Below are 25,741 nucleotides of genomic sequence, written 5' to 3'. Positions count from 1 at the left end.
TGTAAAACATACATTTCCTCTACGTATACTATCTGTGCCAGTGTGTAATTTGCATGCTGCTGAGAGAGCTGACCGAGCAACTTTAATTGTGAATACAGAAAGAGCAGTGCAAGCATGGGAATCTTCGTAAAAACTTGGTAGGCAACCTGTTAAAACATCTAATCAGATCTTCACAGTGAAGAAGACAGAGACCCAACCTCAAGTTAATAGACCAGACTGGATTGGCATTTTATTCATAATGATTTTATTTTAAGGTTTTAATTCGGCATTTTTTCATGCATAGCTGGCCATGTGTAAATCAAAGGCAGGGATAGTGAAAGGCCTTTTAAATGATGTTTACTGTGATTGGCGATATCTTTCTAAATAAATTACTGAAAAGGAAAAGGTCTACTGGGTTGTCTCTTGAACAGTTGCTATAGATATGTCTATGGTTTAGAGAGTAAGGAAGTAAGGAATGAGTAACGAAATTAGTTTTTCTAATTACAGTAATTCCATTACAGTTTGAGAGAAGTAATTAGTAATTTGTGACAGATTATTTTGTTTGAGCAACTTCCCGAACACTGTTTCTACATAAAGCAGTAATGAGCAGCTGGCTATATACCTGATAAGGTTACATAAGAGCATTACAAGGGCATTACAATGCCCCCCCCTATACTGAAGTGTTACCGTAACCATAAAAAAAGACAGAGAAAGGATTATCATGCTCATTAGAGGCTAGGGGGGAGTTAAGACAAGATGTTGCATGACTAAGTTAAAAGTAAGGGTGGTGGTTAAATATACATTTAATTCAATGCTAAACTAATGCCCATGTCTCGCTAAATAATAAGTACTGCACATTACACTTAGACACAATAAGAATATTTTAATAATTCATATGATCCATATGTATAAATCAACAATACTTTGTCAATAGGAACAACAGGTATATATGAAAATATAAGTGCTCCTCTTGATCTATGAGATCTCAGTAAGTTTTAGTTACACAAACAATTTCGAAACAAGAAAAAAAATGTCTTAGAGATCTCTGTAAAGCAGCCATTGGTAATAAAGAATCAGATTTATAAGGTTTTGTGACTTGTTTATAGCTGCAATGAAAAATAAAGTAAAATCACATCATATTTTTGGGCTCACAATGGGGAAGAGCAGCTGTATTTAGAAAGGCGTATTCTTTCAGAGTCGGTGGTGATACAGCATAAATTTCACAGGAATCCCAGAAGTCAGTTTGGGGAATAAGTTCAAAGAACACTCTTCTATTGCACAACCTGTCTAAAGCATAATGTATACTACTGTCCATGTACACTGTGCTTTAGAATAGAAAAATTAGAAGCCTTCTAATTACATTAATCATATAAGATAATTTTTACAGTGTTAAGTGACATTTAGCTGAAACCCTTTGTGGTTACAAAGTTAAAAACTCATAGCATACTAGAAGTGCTAGATGTGCCAATATCCATGGAAAATCAAGACATGAGGGCAGATAAGAACTGGACGGAGCCCATTAGGATTAAGTGAATCACGTCTCCACTTGTCACCCTAATTCTATTTGCTGACAAAAAAGACTCACAAGTTTGAGGCCTGTCACTTTCAGCTTTCAACAGACTGAATTATGGTAGCCTGCAGATCAAAGGGGAGTTATTTTGAGCTTAAGCGCTCTTCACACGTCACTTCTCAGCTGAAAGCAACGTGTTTTAAGGTGAGAAAGTGTTTTTCACTGCATCATTCACCACAGTGTCCTGTAAGTCCTGTATACAGAGGTCCTACAAACGTGCCTTAGCCTCATTGCACTCTACGATTCCTGCAGAAAGCAGCTTTTCAACCTGGGCTGCCTCAAAGCCATACTCCTTCAGAACAGCGCGGGTGTGCTCCCCAATGAAAGGGTCACGAGACACGGAGGGCTCAGCAGGGGAGCGGGACAGGACGGGCGCCGGCCGGGGGCTAACCTCCCCCTGGGCGTTCCTAAGGAATGATCCCCTCTCATGGTTATGAGGATGAGAGCCCACTTCATCCAAAGAGAGCACGGGGGTGACACAGGCATCAGTTCCATCGAAAATCCGACTCCACTCTGCCTGCGTTTTCTTGGCAAATACCCGGGTGAACGTCTGCTTTAGCTGTGGCCAATCAGAGACACTCATCTGGGCTGGAAGATCCGCCGCGTCCAATCCCAGCCCTGAAGCAGAGTAGACACGCATCACGAATAACGATTACAAAAGGGAAGATAATCAATAAAACAGCTTAAAAAGAGATGGCCTAAAAAACTGTAACTCTGTTGGCCATTATATAACTCACTTTTAGGAGAAGCTTGATTTATGTGTGGGCCAAACAAGAATAGTAATAGTGCCATTACGGCTTGCAGAAAAAGATTAAGAGAGCTGCATATGTACTTAGATGGAGAGTTAAGGGAAATCCATATGCACATACTGATAAGCATCCTGTGGTTTTTCCCTAATCGAAAAGCTCCTCATGCCTTTCCGAAACACACAACTTTGAGGTAAGTCTAGAACGACCTTCAGAACTTTGTGGTTAAACTCACTGCAGGTATTTCCAAATTTCCACACTAAGGCAGCTGCCGTAGAACTTTTGTAATAAGAGTCCTTGTGCGTTCTACAGATGTACTTTAACAAGTGTGCATGGTCAAATAACTCAGAGTGCAAAATGATGTACGTCTACTCTACAAGAGTGAAGCTTGAATAAAAAGCTGAATGAAGATACAGATTTAGATGGTATTAGCTTTTTCAGTTGTGACAGAAAGAATTCAGCCAAATATTTCACTGATCATGTTGGCAGACCATAATAAGATAACACAGTCACCATGTGGTCTGGAAGTGAATGGACAGCGACAACATTTTATTGTTTTGGCTCTGTATCCAAGCACACTGGAGAGGAAATGAAACAATGAGATAAGGAGCAGAATTCCAGCTTTATTGAGTGCATTTATGTCTTCACTCAATGAATAAAATAGGAATCCTCTATGTTATACTTAATCCAACCCATTTCAGGAGCCCATAAGACATTTGAACATGATCTTGATTCTTCTGTCAGCAAGTCCAGACCTCCCTTCCTCACTCTCTTTACATATCAAATCAAATCACATTTACACAGGTGTGAAGGTGCATGAAAATCTCTTTTTGTACGGTAATATAGGTTATAAAATAAAAGCTATAATATGCACAGTTGTACACATTTCCATATATGTAGTTTGTGAGTCTGATGTACATAAATGAGATGCAGGGAACATATACCTACATATACATAAACATATAGATATATAGGTATAGATTTGCTAGAACTTACAGTAAGATCGGAGTGAGTCTGTTTGAGGTGTGGATGTGGTGTGGATTGTCTGTGGAGCTCATGATAATGGTGATGATGATGATTCAGAGGCTTGATTTATTACTTTCATAGTAAGTTCCTGACTAATTGTTATTAGACAGTGGACTGATTTAAAAGAGTGTGACATAGTAAAAGTTTCAAAATGTACTGTTTACTCCCCACAGTCAACCTATGAAAACTAAACTGTAAAAAAGTGAGTCTATAAAAAAGTATGTGATCCATAGACATTACTATCTGCTGGGTATCTTCCTAGGTGATACTCTACCAGGCCTGCAATTTTCAATTCCTGTTTTTTTGCCTTCATTCTTGTCTTGAGAAAGTGAAATCCTCACAGGGTTCAAGTTGGGTGTTTGACTTGGGCAATCAAAAACAATCTTTGTCCCTTAAAAAACTCCACAGTTGCTTTAGCCGAATGTTCTGGGCCATTGTTCTGCTGAAGGCTAATGTATTTTTTGGTTGGACTGAGCAGTGAAGGTGCTTTTTTACACTTCAAAATTCACCTTGCTGGATCTTTTTGCAGTCACACCATCAATAAATACAACTGAGCCATATCCACAGCAAAACATGCCCGTGCTATCACATTTCACAGATGTTTGCTCTGAATCAAGAGCAGTTTATTTTTGTTCTCCATGTTTTACTTATTCCATATAGATTTATCTTTATCTCATCTGTCCATAAAACTTTGCTTCAGAACTCTACAGGCTGTTTCTGAACTTTTCAGCAAACTGTAACCAGGCCTTTCTGTTCCTGAGGTAGTGGTCTGTAAGTATTTCTTCATGCTGAAGCTATTCTTTTTCAGCCATCTACTATCTTCAGTTCTCTGCCAGGTTTTCTGATTATTGCTTAACAGCGCATTCTCATTATCAAATTCTGTACCAAATAGCTGATTCTTCTGATTCTGTACCACGCTTAATGTATTTAATTTCTAGTCAAATTGGCCATTAAGTAGAAGTCGTTAATTATTCTGAGGAGATCAGATAAAAGACATTTATTTCTGAGGAGATTAGATAAAGGACAATCCATTTGAGTAAGTGAAAAACACTCTAATACTGGATGGCAAAAACAGCATGAAAAGATGTCGAGAAAATGAGACTCCTAGCAACGGTGCAGGACCTGGCACAGGACCAAAACTGTCCCCATCAGATAAATAGTACTTAAAGCTTTCACCTCTGAGAGGAGAAAACCAAACAGATCTGAAAAAATCAACAGGTGTTTCTGTTCGTCAACACTATAGGAGACGTGTCGCTGTCAAGAAGCCCTTACTGAGAAAAGAAGAAAATGCGCAAGTCAAGCAAAGAAGCTGCTGGTTTTCTCAGAACAATGGACTGACTACTGAATGGTCACTGAATGTGTTTGGGATTGTGAGAAGCAAAAAAATGCCACCAGCTTCTAAGAGTGAACTTTGGTGTGGAAAAATATGGCTGCAGATTTCTTTGAAAAACTGCAAGTAAGTTTCCTGAAAAGAATAGAAGCTGTAATAAAGGCACAGAGTGGACACTAAATATGAAAAATGTGATAAAAAATTTTGTTGAGGATTCAGTGTACATTTCTGTTAAATACACAATTGGTGCTTTTCCTGATGTTGAAAAATAAAGACATGTTCTGCACTTTAACTTTATATGAATTGTTTCATTTGAACAGTTACAGACTGAGCTGCATTTGTATGTAATGCACTTGCTGTATCTTTCATTCTCTGTTCTTTGAACAGTGCGGTGACACTGTAGCTTGGTGTATGTGTCTGAAGTGTACCGACCTTGGATGAGTTGATCATAGAACTGTGGTTCAATGGCTCCCACTGCCATGTACTTCCCATCAGCGGTGCGATACGTGTCATAGAATGGAGCTCCACTGTCCAGCATGTTTTCCCCTCGGGGTCGATTCCATAAGCCAATGCTGCGGGACTTCCACAGAAAAGAGCCTACATATGCTGCCCCCTCCACCTGGACAAACACAATGAGTATGTATTCATTACAAAGCTCCATGCTTTGTTTATGTGATTCCACTTATAACTCATGTATAGGTTTTCCAACCTCTCTGACCTTACATATCTATGCATACTGCGTAACAGCCAAACAAACTCAATCCCACAGAACATAAAGCTGCATTTATGTTATGCCACCATAATCCACATTTCAGCAAACTTTACTATTACAAGCAACCTAGAGTCACTGGAAAATACTGCTGTGGATTTTTTTTTCCTGATCTTAAACTAGTCTAAAAATGCCACCCTAGTTTTATTATGCTTTTAGAAACCTATATTAAATCAACACATATAAATTAATTAACACGCAGTTCAAAGGCTGTAACGTCACAGGAGAATTTAAATATGGATATATGGCATGTTCTCACAGAGGACCAATTCCCAGAAACATCAGTCTTCAAAGAGATGTGGGTTCATTTTTTAGTCTATGAAGTGGCCCAAGATCCCACTGAGCCTGAACGGTGGCTTAATATGTGCACAGAATATACACTGGGGTCCAAAAGAGACCACAGTGAAAATTCCATTTAAACCTGGAAATAAACAACAGAAAGTTGAAAAAAAAAATCAAAAAAGGAAAGCTGTGACAAGTAAAATGCAGAAGAAATATTCAAGATCCTGCAAAAAGCAAATCTGTGACACTGACCTTGTTAAGGCCTTTGTGCAAAAAAGTCATTTTCTGCCATCTTATTTCTTCTATTCGTGTTCATACAACACTCAGGTAGATTTAGTCTACTCATCAGACCGTTCACATTAATCTGTACCAAACAATAAGAAATCCTGATATTCATGGAAATATTTAAAAGATTCTACTTTTCACTGAAATTGTTATGATATCATTTGTAATAAAAAAAATATATACAATAAGAAAGGAATGCAAAATAGAATTATAATAGAACAGAAATAGAATTGTGATCTCAGACTTTTGAAGCCCACTGTACATTGTTGTAGCCAAGACCTCTATAAGTAAGTCTGGGTAAAGATTGATACTTTGCAGCAGTTTAGCCTGAGTCAAGACTGAGAGCAGGAGTGCTGAGACCGAGAGAAGACCGGGACCAGATTAAGATTTTTTTAAGAATATAAAAATAAAGAAGAATATAGGAAAAATCATAGTTGACAATTGTACATTCATTATCATTTATTATTATATGATATATATGAATAAATGACATTTTGTATTGAATTGTTAAATACAACATTAAACAATACATAGCCTAAAATACTATTAATCATTAATATTCTAGTCTTAGCCCAACTTTGCTTTGTAACTTTTGGAAGCAAATTATAGTTAAAGTTTTGAAGGTGTCGATGTTCAATAATCACAGCAATAATGTTTATTTTCCAATTACCTCAGATGGAGGCAACATAGTCGGTTGGTCTAAAGAACAATTTCTGAGTCCAACTTGTCCAGCCGAGACAAGACCAAGTCAAAATGATGTCAAGACAGAGACCATTAATTTACGAGTACCACAACACTACGACTGTATATCACCCTCTTTGGTTTTGGTGCCCACATCATAAAGTTACTTTAGCTCTTGGTCCAGAGCATGGCATAAAACAATTGACCTCTTAGAATTCTATCAAATCAAAGCTGTCCAACAAATTTGTCGGTACAAGTCTCTGGTTCAAACAGCCTCCCGTTCTCTCACTGATTCCAAAAACGGGATGGGAATTGAAGTATACGAGAGGCATAAAAGAGAATAACTGACTGGACACTGAAAGTCTGGAAGAAAAGTAGCAGTAGCAAAAGAACAGAGAAACCCACTTTTCAACTTTGCACAGCTGATGAAACTCTGTGATCTCTCTTTTATCTGAAACACTGCTAACAACTCACATGACCTTTACTGTCCGAGGCCACTTAGCTTAACCTGATGCCTTCTTCTCTGAAGCCACTTCACCTGAGGCCACTTGAAACAGCCCATTTTGCCTGATGTACAAGACAGGGTAACCTTGGTTTCTGAGAACAACCAGACATACCAACAGCTTTTTCCACAGAGCTGTGGCACTCATTAACCACATTGGCCACCTGCACTTTAAACTCAAACTGAAACCAACAAAAAAGAGTATTAGAGTATAACTCCTCTGTAACATAAGGCTTATTTGCACAACTGTATAAATGTTAATTTTTACAAATGTTCATACATATTCACACATCTCTTTACCTCTTTTTACATTGGCTTTCTATTATTATTATTATTATTATTATTATTATTATTATTTATTCTAGTTATTCTGCTTTAATTTTACTTGTTCCTTAGTTAAATACTTGTTAATAGCCTGTGTGCTTGTCTGGTCTGTTCAGGATATTACATGTCAATGTGTACTTTCACCAAGACAAATTCCTTGTATGTGTAACATACTTGTTGAAATAAAGTGATTCTGATTCTGATTTTTAGGCAGCCCTTCATCTTGAGTAGAAATCCTTCACTAGTAAGTTCTGCTTATTCCCCAACATGTGCAGATTATCATCAGCAATTTAGCTGATAGATTGTCTTTCCAAAGTCAGTTTTAGCAAACCCTTATAACTCATGTGAGTTCAGTCATTTCAACACACTTTAATGCTTCAATCGATCAAATACTCTACTACACTTTCCCCACCACCTACCACCTCCCAGTAACCCAAGCACCTGTCTAATGTGTATAATGTGATTCATACTGCATAGAGCAGCAGTGTGAAGTCTTAAATGGTTTCAACAATTATAATTTTAACCCTAATCACCATCAAGCAGAGTACAGTTACTTAGTGACTAATTCAAAAGAACAGCATGAAAAAATGTTTCCACAATGACACTTTAGTGTGAGTTCTCACATTAACACGTTCAGGCAAATTTAATCAAATACAAATCAGTTTATAAGTGGCCGACAAGCACAGCAAGATTTGGCTGTCAGAATGTTTCATATTATTCATTACAATGTGGACGTGGACACAAGTGTTAGTCATCACTAAACCAGTGTGTAATCACACAGGGACAGAGCAGCTCTTAAGGGAGAATATGACAGATATCATTACCGCCTGTCAGCAAAACAGCTAATTATCACCACGGCAGCACCTGCTCATCCCTCATTCTCTAAGGGAGTCTTTCTACACCCTCCACACGCAACTATTCTCCAGGACTGAATTCCTGATAGAAAAGCCAGTCATCACATTGAAGGCATTTTATCTAGCCCACTCTGCGCAATTATGCTCCATACAAGGAAGACAACATTCAGCAAGAAAATCTCCAAAGAATTACAATTCTTTACAATCCCCTCAAGTTCTGTGTGTTACCTGGGTGAATGTGTGCTACTATCTCCGATGTGCTAGGGTAACATGGTGGTAAGTTTTAAGAGAGCAACTAAATTATAGAAATGCAGGGGTTTAGTCATTATGCCAAAAAGTAGTGTAAAAGGAGTAAAACTCATAATTGATTATAATTAATTGGAGTAACAAGGTGGTAAGCACAAACATATTCACATTAAACTGCATTATAATGTTGCATATTTAAGTAGGAGAGTAAACTGGAAAAATCTAGTTACCTAGTTATAGATACAAAGTTCTTTGTTAAGTAGTAAAGAAAGAGTTTCCGTCAGTTACACGGTTTACAACACACTGTACCACACAAATGGATAGTTTCCTAAAGGAACACCAAAACTGGACCGAAACCAGGCACGGCCAAGACCAAGACAAAACAAAGAAAAGATTAAGATTTTTTTTCAGAACATAAAAAAAGAAGACTTGTGTTCATTGTAAATTCATTATCATTCATTAGACATGATATACATTAACAAATACTATTATATTTTACATTTTACATTTAATAATATATAGCTTAAAATATGTTTAATTATTATCACATTATAATCTCAGTCCAACTTTCCATTATTACGTTTGGAAGCAAATGATGGTGAGGTTATTCTCTGTCTATTCTCCTAAACCTATTCAGAAGTCACCACCTAAAGTCAACTGAAACTGAACCAAACAACATACATCTGTTAAATTTTCTCATTAAATGTAAACATTGTGCTCCGCCCAGTTAAGCCATCATGGAAAGTATCATTTAGATTCTCAACTAGCAGCGAACAGATTTTATTTAAACATGTAGAGTAGGGGTCTCAGATTCAAATAACCTTTAGCCAGGTCTTCTCCCAGATGGACCTGCAGAAGGAATGTAGGGAAAGGCGTAGTATGAATTTTAACAACATACATGCACTCATCGCGCATCTTAGTCAATACTTACCAGTCTTCTGTCACCACACACCATTACTACTACAGATTTATTCTTCTTAATAATAATAATAATAATGATAATAATAATAATAATATTATTATTATTATTATTGTTATTATCATTATTGTTGTTGTTGTTGTTATTACAGTAATATAAATATGTACCGCATTTATTAAACATTTTAATGCTTACCTGAATTAAATAAACTTACATTTAAGGGTAGAATTGCATGGGACTCTTATTATGATAGCGTTGGCTTTTCTGCTAAACACAAGTAAAGTTCTTGCAAGTGAAGTGCTGGGAAATCTCAGTGGATTTATTTAATAATTCTGTTCATTTCTTTATACTGTCACACTGTCTACTGCTGCATCATGAAAGAAAGAACAACGGAAAAAAGCTCAGTTTCTAATTACTTTAGACAGAGGCACTGCACTTGGCTGGCCTTGGCAACAATTTCCTAGTCCACCCTACCTCAAGACTGAAACAAGCCCGAGTTTAAATGATGTCGAGACTAAGACCGGATTCAAGTACTACAACACTATGTACAACAACATCCGGAGTTGACTGGTTTTTGAATGAAAGCATTTTGTTTGCTTATATGTACACACAAAGTTTAATACAACAAGCAATACCCTCTGGAAAACAATTTGACTGGGAAGAAATAAATTCTACAGCAAGATAACAACCTCACACGCACAGCTGAGAAGATCAAGACATTCAGCTGGTCCCTGAGCCTCAAAATCACTCAATTTTGATATTATTTTTAGTTGCTGAGGCTTCGTAATTTCCTGTTACATATATATTTTTGGTTTATTTTCCAGATGCTGAAAAGTGACTTAATGGCCGTTTTGACAGTAAATTAAATCAATGAAAGGTGGTCTCTGACTTTTGCACAGTACTGTATAAAACTCTTTGTGCTCCACATAACAACCTGGTACTTGGAGGTTTTCCCCGATTTTACTTTCCTGCTTAAACATGTGACGTTACAGTGAAATTTAGTGTAATTATGTTTGTACTTATCACCTTTTTACTCATTACTCAATTAACAGGTATTTTTCACTTTATAGCAAGACCATGTTGGATATTTTAGTGTATATTAGTTAAACTGTCTTGAAACCTTCATATTACCCAAAATAATTACCTCGCACTTTATTTTTTTTTATTTATGGTCAACCACTGGTCATCTGATAATAACAAGAAAAGTCTAAGGCAATCAGTTGAGAATTAATTGTGTATAATTTACACACAGATAATGATCAAGCAATCATATGCTGATTATTATTGTTCTCCTGTAATTGCAAATCAATAGCACACATACAGAGAGACAATCTATCAGCTAAATCGCTGATGACAATCTGCAGAAGTTGGGGACTAATCAGAACTTACTGGTGAAGACATTCTAATCAGGATAGAGGACTAACCATAAATGCCCAGAAGCCAATGTTAAAACTGCTTTCTTTTAATTAGTATATCATCAGTTTCACTTTGACATTGTCACATAAGCATGTGACATATGGCAAAGCTTTTCAACAGTGCTCTTTGCATTTACATTTAATCTCAGAGAATGTGAAAACATATAAAACATTCTAATCCTATGACTGTTGTTAGCCACTGCTCAAGGCCAGCAAAACACCTTAACAGACAACAAATGATCCTCTATTAATGTGGACTTACTGCTGCCCCAGTGGCCCCTGTGCTAAAACCTATCATTTATCATGTACAAATGCTTGGTGACTTTGATATTAAATTGTATCTGCATGCCCTCTGACTCTTATGTTCTCAAACAGGAACCCTACAGCCCATACTTATAAAGCAGTAGGAGTGCTGATCTAGGACGCGATTTTTCTCTTATTTATGACGACCTTATGCTTACTGACAGGAATAGATCCTAGAACAGCACTCCTACTCTGAGAAGCTTTGAAGCTTTATGGATACAGGCACTCGTCTCTTATTGTACACATGAAGTTTGTGCTGGAAGACCATGTGTAGCTTTCATACACGTCCTATTTCTGAGTTTCACAGTTTCAATATGCTGCACTTCTTCAAAAAACATAAGACACACCAGACACTGTCATGTAGTTGCTAGGCCTACCTGCATATTTAAGTTTTAAAATGTATTCCTCTGTGTAATGCGACATTTTTGTGCATGAAAACTAATTTGTTTTTTTGGATATTCTCAACAGTTTAATATAGTCAAACATTGTCTAACTAACCCAACTTTTTTAGTACTCCATCTAAATTGGGACTACAGAAAACAGCTCTATTTAAGCTTACTAGATGTAACTAGTGAATATGACTGCCTCTTTATGTACCAAATTTGCTTAAATGTTTTGTTTTGTTGGTTTTGTCCCCCCGGACTGACCACAGAGACCTGAAGCAGCACTAGGATTTTAACTCATGATGTCTTCTGACGATCAAGCATTTAAACTATCCTGCCACTTGGAAGCCTTGAGATTATAGAAAGAAATAATGAAAAGATATCAAAATGTCTAAAAACACAATTAAGAACATTTAATACTTTGCACTAGTTAATTTATTTCAGCAAAGGTAACTATTCTTTAGCTAAGCACAGACAGAACCCGATTCATTTTAGTCCAGGTAGGGCAATGACTTTCACACAGAGACGTATACAAAATTATTTACTTTTTCCATTTTTCACATGCACTCTTGTGGTAAGTGAACAGCATCCCTCAGGATATAAACACTACCGAACAGCTGCGGTGAAGAAAATATAGACTTCAGATGTACCAGGCTACTTGAAAATGTGCAGATAAACAAGCAGAATGCACAGATGCACTTAAGTCAGAATGTCAGGTTTGGAAAAATTGACTATCGACTGAGCTGGCCTGACAGCAGGACCACAATATGAAGGGTACAAACACTGTTTATAATGGGCTCCAATCAGTGATGTGGGAAAAATTGAACTTTGGGCGCACTGATAAGAAAAACCCACAAGTCTAAAGCCTGAAACAGCCCAGACGCCATAGACTGATCCCCATCAATGTAACGCTTTTGCTGATGCCTCAGAAATAAGTATACTTTTCAGAAAAAAAAAAAATCTGCAATCTGTGAAATGCAAAAGAATAAAGATTCTTTCTATCTATCTTTAGAGAAGACGCACAACTTGACGCAGTTCACCAAGGACATGTATTCTTGACTTTCAAACAGAGTTTGTGCTATTTGGTACAGCAGAAATAAAAGACAAGGTGAGAGCTAAAACAACTCACCATGCTGGCATCGATGATCTGGCCCTTGCCTGACCTGCTTCTTTCCAGCAGGGCCAGGACGATCCCCAGGGCACACATCAGGCCTCCTCCTGCAAAGTCTGCCACCAGGTTCAGTGGAGCATAGGGCTTCTCTGAGCTGCGGCCCAACATGGACAGCAGTCCTGTAACAAAGAGAGACAGAGCATGGAGACAGAAAAATGATACCTGAATGGCTTCTACACAACATGTTACAGCACCATACTTTTATAGACAAACAGTTGTAGGCTACACAACTATTATAATTTTAATCAAAATTCAATTACAAAGTAACGATACAGAGCCTTACCCTATAGCTTGCATTATCCCTGATAGTAATATAATTGGCATTTAATTACCACCTGGGCTAGCTTCTAATATTACCTAATAATTTGACAATATTTTGGTTTCCAAATGCAGAGAATCACTGGATATTAAAGGGCCCATATCATTTAAAACCAGATTTCCCTTATTTTTTCAGATAAAAGTGTTTGATGTAGTACGTGAACACCGCTATATACATGTTTTAGAATGTACCATTCACCCCCCCTGTACATACAGTCCATGCTGCAAACTCCATGAAACTCCAGCCCATTTAGAATTCATTGTTTTTGTGATGTCACGAAAACCAGATGCGATATTCACCTGTCAAGGCTACAAAAGTTTAGCTCCTGCTATAACACTGAAATTATAAGAAGTGTTTCAGCCCAGACTACAGAACAAGGTACAGTTCAGAACAGCGAGTCAGAACAACGGTCATTTACATATATCAGTCTTAAAGGCACAGTAACAAATTCCAAGGGATAAGAGAAGTTAGAAAATGCTCATGTGCTGTTTTTGGTACATAAAACCACATAAGCGGCCACACAAAGTGGAAAAGTGTAGGACATGGGCCCTTTAACAGTGTTACATGCTGTCTGTGCAGAAAACAGATTATTGCCATGGGTGGTAATTCTACCAATTTTCATGCACATGTCAGGACACATCATCCAGCTCAGAACGCTATACAGAGCTTGTACTGGAGGAGAGGGTCCATCAAATCAACTGACTAGAAAAATGAACACACACAAAAATGGCACTCTTCTTCTGCACAAGCTCGTCCATTTTACTCTCTACCAGTGAGCAGGTCTCATGTACTGGAGTTTTTGTTTCATTTGCATGTTCTAATTCTTCCATGTGGTGCTCAAAATATGTATTTGTGTAAATTAGTGGTCGATCTGTTTTTCTAGGCTGTAATTAAGAGCCGTTTTTACTATTGCATAAATGTTTGACCTTAGCATTGGAATTATTGTACAAATAACTGTATGAATTATTAAAAAACTAAAGAAAAATCATGTGGCATGTAAAGGAGAATAACAATGCTAATTTGCATAATGTCAGCACATATTTAAACTAACTGAAATTTGATAGCAGTTCTCTTTTGAGTTTTATATCATTTGCCATGTATTGTTCCCTCAATATCTGTAAGCCATTCAGGCCCTAAGGTAGTGAAGCAGCTCCACACAATTACGCTGCTCTATTGGTGATATGGAACATCCTGGTGGTATAGACAGCTAGTTAGAAAGCAGTTTTGTCCTGCCACGAACACCATTCTTGTCCTAGACTCTTGAACACAGATGTCCAAAGTATATGAGAAGAATGCAGATACTTAGCTGTGGCCCTCGGATTCTCTGTCAATCATTTGAGGATTCTGTGTTGTGTCCTTGCACTGATCTTTGTAGGATGCTCAATCTTTGGTGCTGAATTTCTTTCACTTATAAACTTTTTGCTGGACTGTGGACTGAAGTGTTTAAAAATGCTTTTGTAATCCACTACAGGATTATGAGGTTCGATAGCTTTTCTTAGAGGTCCTCTGACAGCTCTTCAGATCAGGGCGTCTTCTTTTTTCCACGCTCATTGTCCATTTTATCAGCTCCACTTACTATATAGGTGCACTTTGTAGTTCTACAATTACAGACTGTGGTCCATCTGTTTCTCTGCATACGTTGTTGGCGCCCCTTTTACCCTGTTCTTCAGTGGTCAGCACCCCCATGGACCCTCACAGAGCAGGTACTATTTGGGTGGTGGATCATTCTCAGTACTGCAGTGACACTGACATGGAGGTGGTGTGTTAGTGTGTGTTGTGCTGGTCTGAGTGGATCAGACACAGCAGTGCTGCTGGAGTTTTTAAACACCTCAGTGTCACTGCTGGACTGAGAATAGTCCACCAACCAAAAACATCCAGCCAACAGCGTCCTGTGGGCAGCGTCCTGTGACCACTGATGAAGGACTAGAGGATGACCAACACAAACTGTGCAACAGCAGTTGAGCTATCATCTCTGACTTCACATCTACAAGGTGGACTGACAGGGTAGGAGTGTCTAATAGAGTGGACAGTGAGTGGACACAGTGTTTAAAAACTCCAGCAGCATTGTGTCTGATCCACTCAGACCAGCACAACACACACTAACTCACCACCTCCATGTCAGTGTCACTGCAGTACTGAGAATGATCCACCACCCAAATAGTACCTGCTCTGTGAGGGTCCATGGGGGTGCTGACCACTGAAGAACAGGGTAAAAGGGGGCCAACAACGTATGCAGAGAAACAGATGGACCACAGTCTGTAATTGTAGAACTACAAAGTGCACCTATATAGTAAGTGGAGCTGATAAAATGGACAATGAGCATAGAAATAAGGAGGTGGTTATAATGTTATGCCTGATCAGTGTATATGTTCTCTATATAATAAAAATCACTATTGTATTTTTAGAAGGCAAGGCTGAATGACTGCAGCGCCTGACACAAGTACCCTCTTTTCAGGAGGTTAGTGGCCTAGCACTGCTTTGATTACTGACCCTTAATAGTTTTGACCATTTGTTCAATAAAGGTAACATTCTGTAAAATGCTGTGTTTGCTAAATAAAACTGCCTCTATTTATTAGGACTAAAATGAAGATCAGATTTTAGGATCTATTTATGATGGAATACAGATCATTTCAAAGAGTTCAAAAACTTTTTCTCTCTGTTGTATCTAAGCCTTTAATCAAACCATCTGTGTTAAAAGTAACACCTGCCAAACTAATTCCTAGAGCTGCTACTGACTGCCAGAATCAAGACATGCTGTCAACAAAACAATAACAATTCTGCTGCTGCACAAGGCAAAGCTGGCACCCATTCCATAGTATTAGCCAGCTGTGAAATAAAGATAAGCACAGAATATCACTTTTAAACTTGTTCTCAGACAGTCGAATGCAAAAGTTTGAACACCCCTGCTCAAATTACATTTTCTGTTGTTTTTCTAATTGAAAATAAGTTAGTGTCCTCTAAATGGAAAAAGTTAAGTATGCAAATTTCAGCGCACAATTTCTATTTATTTGCTAAGTTTATCATATTGTAAAAACAGAAACTGAATACATATTAATATATGACTTTTGCACAGGCCACATTTTATGTTATATTTTTCCCCCAATATGTTAACTTCCACAAAAACAGTAATTGTGCATTAGAAAGTGTTTTCTCTGTTGAGGTGTTAACTTATTTTCACTCAGAAAATCAACAAAAAAAGCTAACTTGACCACAGGCACCCAGGCATTTGCATATGACTGTATGGATCAAATCAGAAAAAGCTGAATCTGAAACAAAATATGCACCAGCAAAATAAAACAATGTACTAGATGCATGATGTTCATTGGGTTTAATAATGCTTTGTGGGAAAAAAAAGGTAAATTGTATTTTTCATTGCACTGCAGAACTCTCCTTATTACAGATTTTATATCAATTAATAATTTACACACAATCACAAGGTTAAAGCACAAAAGAACTAAATGCAAAAACATGAAAACCAGAAACTAATTATATACTGAGAGTTTGTGAAAGCTCCTCCACACACGGCATTTTAAAAATTTATGAATTCTGCCTCCACCTATTGCAGGCTATGCTAGATTGTCACAAGCCAGCTGCTGAGAGTCTGTATGCATCAGTCATATCAAACTGCAAAAGAACAGCATTTAGCATGGCTTAAATTTGGTTTTGCATTTATACCATAATTCTGTTTTCTCCTCAGTGTTCTCCATTAGATGCCTTGTATTAGGACTAAAGGAGAGTCTGTACATTGTATACAGCTCGGTGACAAGTTGATCCCAGGCAACCTGCATTGCACCTGTACATAAATTCATGGAAATAATGGGAGAAAAACACTATCTGCATAAAACTTTGAGAGGTTTACACAGAAGATATCTTACTCTTAATGACTAAACCAATTTATCAATATTTTTGCATTATGTGCATTACGATGTAATTCATTTAGCAGTCTGATGTGAACTCATTTGATGTGCAATCATTTGTTTCTGAAATATTTATAGGTTATTTGACTTTTTAACCACAAATTAACTATGGTCACCACCTAAGATAATTATTAAAGCCTCTTTTTTATGCATGTAACATATGCTGGCACAGTCATATGCAAAATGTAAACATCCCTGGCGAAATAACATGCTTTGTTGCACAAATCCTCCACAGGTAACACATTTAAATATTCCATTTTTCTGCTACATTTAGTGCACAGTTTCTATTTATTTGCTGAGATTAACATATTGGAAACAATAAAAGATAAAATGTGCCATATTTTTTGCACAGATCACATTTCATGTTTTAGTTTTTTCCAATATGTTAAATTCAGCCAGTAAACAGTAACTGGGCATTAAAATGTAGAGAAGTGTGTACTCTGTACAGGATGTGTTAATTTCTCATGGAAAATAAAAAAAAACCTTAATTTGGCCAGAGGTGCCCTAACTTTCGCATATGACTGCATGTTGTGAGTTAATTTACATGTGCTGCATGTTTTACTCATTTACAGTCACATACTCTGCAACAGCCCATGATCCAAAGCTCTGAGAGAGAACTGGAGATTAAGTGAATTACGTACCGGACATGGCCAGGTAGTTGATATCGTGCCCAGCAGCCTTGGCATAGGAGCCTCTCTGGCCATAGCCTGTAAGCCGAGCATAAATCAGCCGAGGGTTCTCCTTCAGCAACTCCTCAGGACCTAAACCCAACTTCTCCATCACTCCTTCAACATAGCACAGCAGAGAAAAAGGCAGAGTGGCAGAGTAAAGCACAGCTTAGGGCAAGAGCTTCAAATGGAGTAAATTGGCGCTCAGAGCAGCAGGGGGCTGGGTGGTTAGATGAGAGTAAATTATTCCGCTTTGGATTTCAAATGACTGGTTAGAAGAACTCGATCCCACCCCCTCATAAGTGGGAAACATCATTTTTGTCATGAGATAAACACTGTATAAGCTCTTGGATGTAAAATAGCATAAGAAAGGCAAAGATCAAGACTTCATCATGCATGGTTAAAAATATTTTATTCACAGAGGACAGACAGTGATGACTACACCACTGCAAAAAAGTCCCTAAATCACCAAGACCCTTCTCAAAGTTTAGCCAATAGTGCAATGGATTTACTTCACTGTGATGGATTTTCAGCCACTGAAATGTCTAATTTCAATGTTCAAACCTGTTTAATGTGTATCTCATCATTCTCTTTAGTATTTTTTAAATGTGTATTAATTGAATTGATAAAACATTGTTTACAGAACTGAGGTGCATTTATTCTGAACTACCTTTCCGAAAGGGTTCAAGAACCACATCTGACTGAACACACAGTCTTTTCAGCACCGCTACACCTTCAGGACTCTTCAGGTTCACGGCTACAGACTGTTTGCCCCTCGCAAGAGTATCCACCGCCATCGCAACCTTTGTCCGATCCACGCGAATCACCTTTGCCCCAAAGTCTGCCAGGATCATTCCACAGAAGGGTGCAGGAGCAAGTCCAGCAAGCTCAATCACACGCACTCCTGCCAGCGCCATGACACAGCCTGCTTAAAAGAAAGCATATACATTATAAGAGTGTGTGTGTGTGTGTGTATATATATATATATATATATATATATATATATATATATATATATATATGAACCAATTTTAAATTCTTATCCTCTTCTATATACTCATCAGAGGGTTTTGCACATACTTGTGGAGCCCATGCCAGCTCTCATTCAGGCTGTCATTAAAGCAAATTCTAAAATTCATGTAAATATATCAAAGATTATACTTTTCACTCAAACAGCTATATTATACATACATACACATACATAATATATATATATATATATATATATATCACCATATCACACACACATACATTACTATATATATATATATATATATATATATATATATATATACACACACACAAATAACAGTTATATATTTTATTATTTGTATTAAATCAGAAAATAATGCAAAATATAAGCATTTTTATTAGTGGTCTCAGACCTTTGGACTTCACTAGCTATACGTTTAACATAAACTTAGGAAACATCAAGCTGCACTGTTCTACTTAAACAGTCTCTCTTGTGGGAGGAAAGCCACATGTGAATGATGGAAATAAAGAACAACAACCTTACTTACTAACGTGTTGCAATTAATAATGTAATGTTATATAGAAGATACACTACACACTACATAAGTTCAACTCGTCGTTTGTTCTACTGAGAAAAACTTATATAGCATAAAACGTTGAAAGTGGAGGTAAGTACTGTATTCAGCATTCAGCAGGTATGCAGTAGTTACCATTAAGAGTTCTCAGTGTGAGTAAGAGTACAGAATATTTAACAGTAAGACAGAGTATTCAAAATTTATTAGACACAGCGTTCAGTGTTTGTCTTTCAGGTACGTTACGTTAGCGTGGCAGATATTTATTTCTCCCCAGGACACATTTCAGTTATTCAGGTCAGAGTTCATTTCAGCTTGACATTAAAAAGCTGGCAAGCATTATAAGCTGCACAGAGCGACTCTGCTCCAGGACCACCTAACAGAACCGTAAAAGACGCGTTAAATAAATACTGCAACAAAGAAGAAACACAGGTGTAACTCACCTTTCAGAAACAGGCACTTCGGACTAAAGCAAAGGCAACTTGTTTGGCGCCCGGTGGTGACGTCACTAGCCCAAATGGCTTGTGGGTATTGTATTTCCTCCCTTGTAGCGCGGCGCTGTTTCTTGCTATCGTGCTCTTCTTATTATTATAAAGAGTTAAATGTGATTTTCGCTTGACATTGACCTTGTGATGATCCCATAAACCGACAGGGTATTTAATCAATCCTCATTCCTGTTAGTCTCCTGACATTATCGAGGTGTTTTTTCTGCTTCGTGCATCTTTCTGATGCAACCTGACATTTAATAAGGGAGGGCTGCGGTCTGCTGAAGAGGATTCATTTGAGCGGATTTGTCACGGTTAAATTATGACAAGATCTTACTGAGAAATCTTACTGCTTATATGATAAAGAGACTGTTTTAAGAAACCTTGAAGTGTCTTAAGTAACTACCCCAAGCTTGATTTAAAGACTAACAGAAAACTTCTGGTTAGAGTCCATTTGAAGGCTATTTCTTAGGTGTTTTTTAGACTTTTTAAGAGTTTAAACAGAATAATGTCTCTCAAAGTTTCCGATTATAATGTAATAAAACTGTAGCCATACACGTCAGACATAATAAGTACAGTGAAACACTCAATAAATTATGAAAATAAAAAAATACAAAAAAGAAATTTATTTTTTCTGTATCTTTCAATATTACACATTTATGTACATTTATGCATATTTTTAGAAGGTATATAGACAACTGATTCCTGTGAATATTGTTCTCAAAACTGCTTACCTTTCATGGAAAAAAGTGTAAAATGTAGCACACGTTAAAAAGAGCAATTATCCAACACTTAATTTTAGCCCACCCTTTCACTCTGATGTGGATAATACGATTAAAGAAGATTATGGAGGTCTGTGACTCAGCAAGTGTATGTAACATATGATTTGCTCTTCAGTCATAGTCTGGAAAGATCCTAGTCATTGAGAGTTCCACAGTGTCATCTGGATTCAGGACAGCGTCTTTTTGGAGATGTGGAAAACTGGTCTGATTGGTTGCGCACACCATGCATGAAGGAACATGACAGCAAATCCTGCCTCGTCACGTCTCTGCGGTTCTTTGATTCACTAGAACAAAATTACTGCCTTGTATCTGAATGCTATTCTTCCACAGATGAAAGGGCAGGTTCGATTTCCTGATTGTCCAGGAGATATTATCAGGCAATGAAACTTTGGCATCCTGTCTCTGCCCAGGTTTTAGAGTAGTTTTGGAAAAAACTTCTAGCAATCAAGTTCCTCAAACAATTGATTGCACTTTTTCCCTGCAGAAAGAAGTTCAGAAAGATGTTCATGGTCATAGATGTCCTTAACCAACAGGCCAAGAAGTTCTTGAAGAATACAAATAAACATAAGGAATAGTCTACCATTCTAAACTTTTCACAGCCCGCATCACATGAAATATATTCAGTGTAAACAATACATGAGACAGCAGCAATATTGTTGCAGATTCTGTCCTTTGGCTGAGGAGCTCTAGGCTCTGCAGGAGGCGCATACTGACATTCGATTTTCAATATATCTTTATTTTTGATCAGTCTGCCACTGCGTCATTGTATTTCTGAGCTCCCATTTTTTGTGGCTGTTTTCAAATGTATGCATGTCCTGTTTTTAGAACATTGTATTGTGCACTTACTGGCCACTTTATAAGTTACAACCCCCTTTTGGTACATCTTATGGGTTACAATCAGTTACAATCTTTTTTCATTCACACTTGTTTTAGTGTGTTTTTTTTTGTGTGTGTGTTAGTCTTTCTCTAGCCCTTCACCTATGGTCAGTGTCTGACCACAGGACCTCTTTGTTATGATACTTTTGATTGGTGGACAATTTTCCACCCAGCATTGACACAGTGATAAAAAATGAAAAACATAACAACACTATTATACTAAGACTTACTTCCATGCCACTACCATGTTGATGCTGGGCTGAGAATAGTTCACGTCCCAAATAATATCTGGTGAGAGGTGGACCTTAAGTGGTCCCTTTCTGTTGCTGGATGGGGTAGTGGGTGGCAAACAAATTGTGCAGCAACAGATAGCTAGCAAGTACAATTATTTCTAAGGAATTAGAAAGCAGAGATTAGTAAATTCTGTTTGACCTGTATTTAATTGAAAGCAGTACAAAAATGAAGTATTTAATGTTTTTTACTTTTTTGTTGTAATGTGTAAAATCACTCATTCCAAATTTGTTGGCTGCAACACATTCCAAAAGATTTTGGACATGAACAATAAAAACAATCTCTCAAAGTCTTTCAGTTTGTGTCTTCATTACAGAAAAACTGATAAAGGAACAAGCCAAAATATGTTGAGAGATTTTTTTGTCCACAGCCATGTTATAATAAAGGCTTTTATTTATGAAGAGTGCCATGGTTTTGTACTTTTTTCTCTAGATTTTGAACCCCTGGCCATAGAGCTTCAATATTAATGTTTATTTCCTTACCAGCACTCTCTGATTAATTTTGTTGAACAGAGTACAATTGTTTGGAGAAAGAAGACACCAACTGATCCAGTTTAAAAGTGGATTTTTTTGACAAATGTACTATAATACAAGCCTTTAGCTGTGCAACCATGTGGGGTTTTGTTGTTGCATTTTGAGCTTCATAATGCACTTCATTTCAACAAAGGATCTGGACTGCTGCCAGGCCAATCAAGTAACCGCGCGCTCAGATTATACAACCATGCTGTTGTGGCTTGGTCTTGTCATGTTGAAGTAAGCATGGACATCCTTGAAAGCAACAACAGCATATGTTGCTCCAAAATGTGTTTATATCTTTCAGCAGATGTATAAGCTCCCACACCACCCTGACAAACTCTTGCTTTTGAACTTTATGCTGGTAACAATCTCAATGGTTCTTTTCTTCTGTGGCCCAGCAAAGACGACATCCATTATTTCCATAAACAATCTAAAAGGTCCACAGTACATGTTTCTACTGTGCATCAGTTCATTTCAAATGAGCTCGAGCCCAGAGAAGTCAGCAGTGTTTCTGATTGTTGTTGATATGTGGCTTCCACTGTGTATGGTACAGCCTTAATTGCATTTGTGGATGCAGCAACAAACTATGCTTATTGACAACCATTTGTTAAGATATTTTTGAGCTCATGTGGTGATGTCCATCACAGAAGCATGCAGTTTTGAGTGCAGTGCTGTCTGAAGAATCTAAGGTCATGGGCTTTCAGGTGGTTTTCCACCTTGCCCTTTGTGTACAGAGATTTCTCCAGATGAGTTCACTGTAAATTCGCTAAGAAACGTTCTTCTTAAAATGCTGGATTATTCACTGCCACAATTTTGGTACAGTGTCAAGCCTCAACCCATCCTTACTTGTAAAGGACTAGACCTTTCCTAGATGCTCCTTTTATACTCACGCATGATTGTATTATCTTTTTAAGATTTTGAACACTTTGCAATGGGCCTCATTCACCAACCATTTTTAAGAAGAAATTTCTTCTTAAAATCAATTTACACAGTTTTCATGAAGATTCTGACATTGACCAATGTTTTCTTATTCGAGATTTGTTCTTAGGTAAGAACAGAATCTAAAACACTCAAGAGCACAACGATGAGAACAATTCTGCGCTTTAAGAACGTCATGAATCTGACACATTTAGAACACATTTAAGAACAAACTTAGGAAGATATTGAAGAATGAGGCCCAGTGTTCTTAGACTTAAACGGACCCTGTACCAACTTTTTTGGAGGGTGTTGCAGACATAAATTTCAGAATAAGCATATAATTACAAAAAAATAATGAAGTTGATAAGGTAAAACTAAATGTCTTTGTACTGTTTAGTATAGGTAGTAAATCTATAGTATAGATTTATAAATTACTGCTTTTTACTTGCATTTTACATACTGTCCCAACTTTTTTGGAATTGAGGTTTATATGTCAGTGACACTCTTTCCCCCATGTAATGTGTGACATCATGGGATTACAATCTCACTTGTCACTAGTCACTTTGAATACTCTTACAGAAGTTATCCAAAGGTGTAGGCCCAACAGACAGGCATGTCTCCATCCCTGCAAAGCAGCTTAACCTGAGGTGTTCACTATGACGCTTTCACCTTTCACTGTGAACACATTCATGATCCAACCCATTCAGCAACTAAATTTAGTATGATAAGGAAAATGCCTCAGAACTTGTTCTGTTTTTGTGATGAATATTTGTTTAGTTTTTGTTTTTATGGTCATCTGACAATACCAACTTTTTTATATGCAATTTTCCTGCTTTTTTAAAACTTAATTTTGGAATTTGTTAAAAATCAAAAAAAAAAAATCAGTGGTCCACTGTGACCAAAAGACCAATTCAATAAGATACCTTAAGGGATAGAAACTCACTTTTCAGCTATACGGTTTGACCAATTTCAAAACTTCTTCAGAATTGTGCTCAGGCAAGGTCAGTGGACCTACAGACCAAAGAAAAAGTCACTTCAGATATGGACATGGTTAATGACTGGCTGATTTGATAAGATAAGTGCCAGAGCAAAGCATACGGTAAATAAGAGATTCTGTCTGTTATGTCTCAACGACAGGAAACATTTAGCTAGATAGTCCGTCTTCCTGTTCCATGTTTAATGTTTTCATCAAAACTATTACTTTATGTGAAAGTAAAATGAGTGAAACTACGAATAAACAGCTTAACATAATATTGTATGAGCTCTGCTATGCCAAGTGCTGGTGCTTGAGATGTACCATTCAGACCATTATTTCCTAAGGCCTTGAGAAAATGTTTTTGGCATAATCAACACATTCTTCCTCACATTCATAAAGCTTCGAATCAATAAACGCTGATCTTTTTTTTTTACATTCACTGTGCGACTTCCAGCTGTGTCAAAGCAATTAAAATTAAGCTTGTGCTGCAATGAAGAGGGACCATTTTCCTTTCTTTCCTCTTGTCACCCCATGAAAGCCATTTGATTGCTCCACAGATGAAGAAGAACTGACATGAGTTGTCTTTTCTCCAGTGAATTGATGAGTGGGTCAAGTGCTCTTGCTTCAAGGACAGAGAAGATGTTGAGGAGTCATGTTACTAAAGCCTGACAGACAGGAGTTGAAGAAGTTCAAGGCTTTGATACAGCGCAACGCATAACTCATTTCTGAGCTATCCAGGCAAGGAACCCATTTATTTGTCAAAATCTGTGATGACAGTGGTACTAAGAAAGAACCAATCATCTACTTGGCAGGAAGCATCCTCAGCAGTTTAGTAAGTAACTTTGCTTAAAAGAAATTCTGGGGGTGGGGGGTTAAAGTTAAATTTTGTAGCAGAGAGGGTATAAACAGACTCATATTCCAAAAAAGAACGGAATTCCTAGTTGGCAGAGATCTTCCAAAAAAAATCAACACAACAATCAGACAGAGAGTTGCCTCCAGAGGAATATGCAAACAAGCTGTGTAAATTCAGCCATCTTTGATTCGTTGATGCGTCCTTCAACTTATAGCTTGAGCTTGAAGGGTAAAGTATTAAACTGACCCAATGCCATTATCCTTATTAAGGATGTACAAAAAACACTTCAGTGTACCTTTGCAAATCATGCAACAGTAGAAAATGACCATCTACATTGTACAATATTCAAGCAGTGTACTCTATAACGTACTATATACAGGCAGTATATAGCATGCTTTGTATATACCACCTTAAAAAAGTAACATATTGAATTTACTTGCAGGTGTATTAATCATACATGAATAAAATATCTCACATCAACACAGATGCCATAGTAAGGAAACCTAAAAGCATATTTGTGCTGATGTCATTTTTTTATCAATGAATTAAATGGTTAATATGTAAACAAAGCAATTAAAAAGTAGTTTGATGTGAAATGCTCCATTGTAATGAAACCTACAGATTCAGAGCTTTTCACACCAAGGGTGATAGGAGCCAGATATCTTAAAGGTTTTATGTCTCTAAAAGCTATCTCAGATAAAAGTTATCACATGAAATGGTTAGTTATGAACACGCCTCCTGATGCCTGAGACATTCTTTTAGTTGTGCAATAAGGTTTTGACCTCGAATATATTTTTAAATCCATTCTTGAA

General features: G+C 37.3%; 1 protein-coding gene across 2 annotated transcripts; it reads right to left on the bottom strand.

Moving 5' to 3' along the window:
- Positions 1–847: 847 nt before the first annotated feature.
- On the bottom strand, positions 848–19,738 carry amacr (alpha-methylacyl-CoA racemase). 2 transcript variants are annotated; one of them, XM_036588245.1, is made up of 6 exons: positions 19,677–19,738; positions 18,360–18,617; positions 17,663–17,806; positions 12,744–12,904; positions 5,084–5,270; positions 848–2,167 (listed from the first exon to the last, which is right to left on the bottom strand). In XM_036588245.1, exons 2-6 carry the CDS (start codon positions 18,604–18,606, stop codon positions 1,758–1,760), a joined length of 1,149 nt encoding a protein of 382 aa, XP_036444138.1. In that variant the 5' UTR covers positions 18,607–18,617; positions 19,677–19,738; the 3' UTR covers positions 848–1,757. The 2 variants fall into 2 exon arrangements, with proteins under 2 accessions (XP_036444138.1, XP_036444137.1); XM_036588244.1 differs by having other exon boundaries at positions 18,360–18,614.
- Between the last annotated feature and the right edge of the window lie 6,003 nt (positions 19,739–25,741).

The sequence above is a fragment of the Colossoma macropomum genome, unplaced genomic scaffold, assembly GCF_904425465.1.
Source record: "Colossoma macropomum unplaced genomic scaffold, Colossoma_macropomum, whole genome shotgun sequence".
In the NCBI taxonomy this organism is placed as follows: domain Eukaryota; kingdom Metazoa; phylum Chordata; class Actinopteri; order Characiformes; family Serrasalmidae; genus Colossoma; species Colossoma macropomum.
This window is presented reverse-complemented; position numbering and strand designations above follow the sequence as displayed.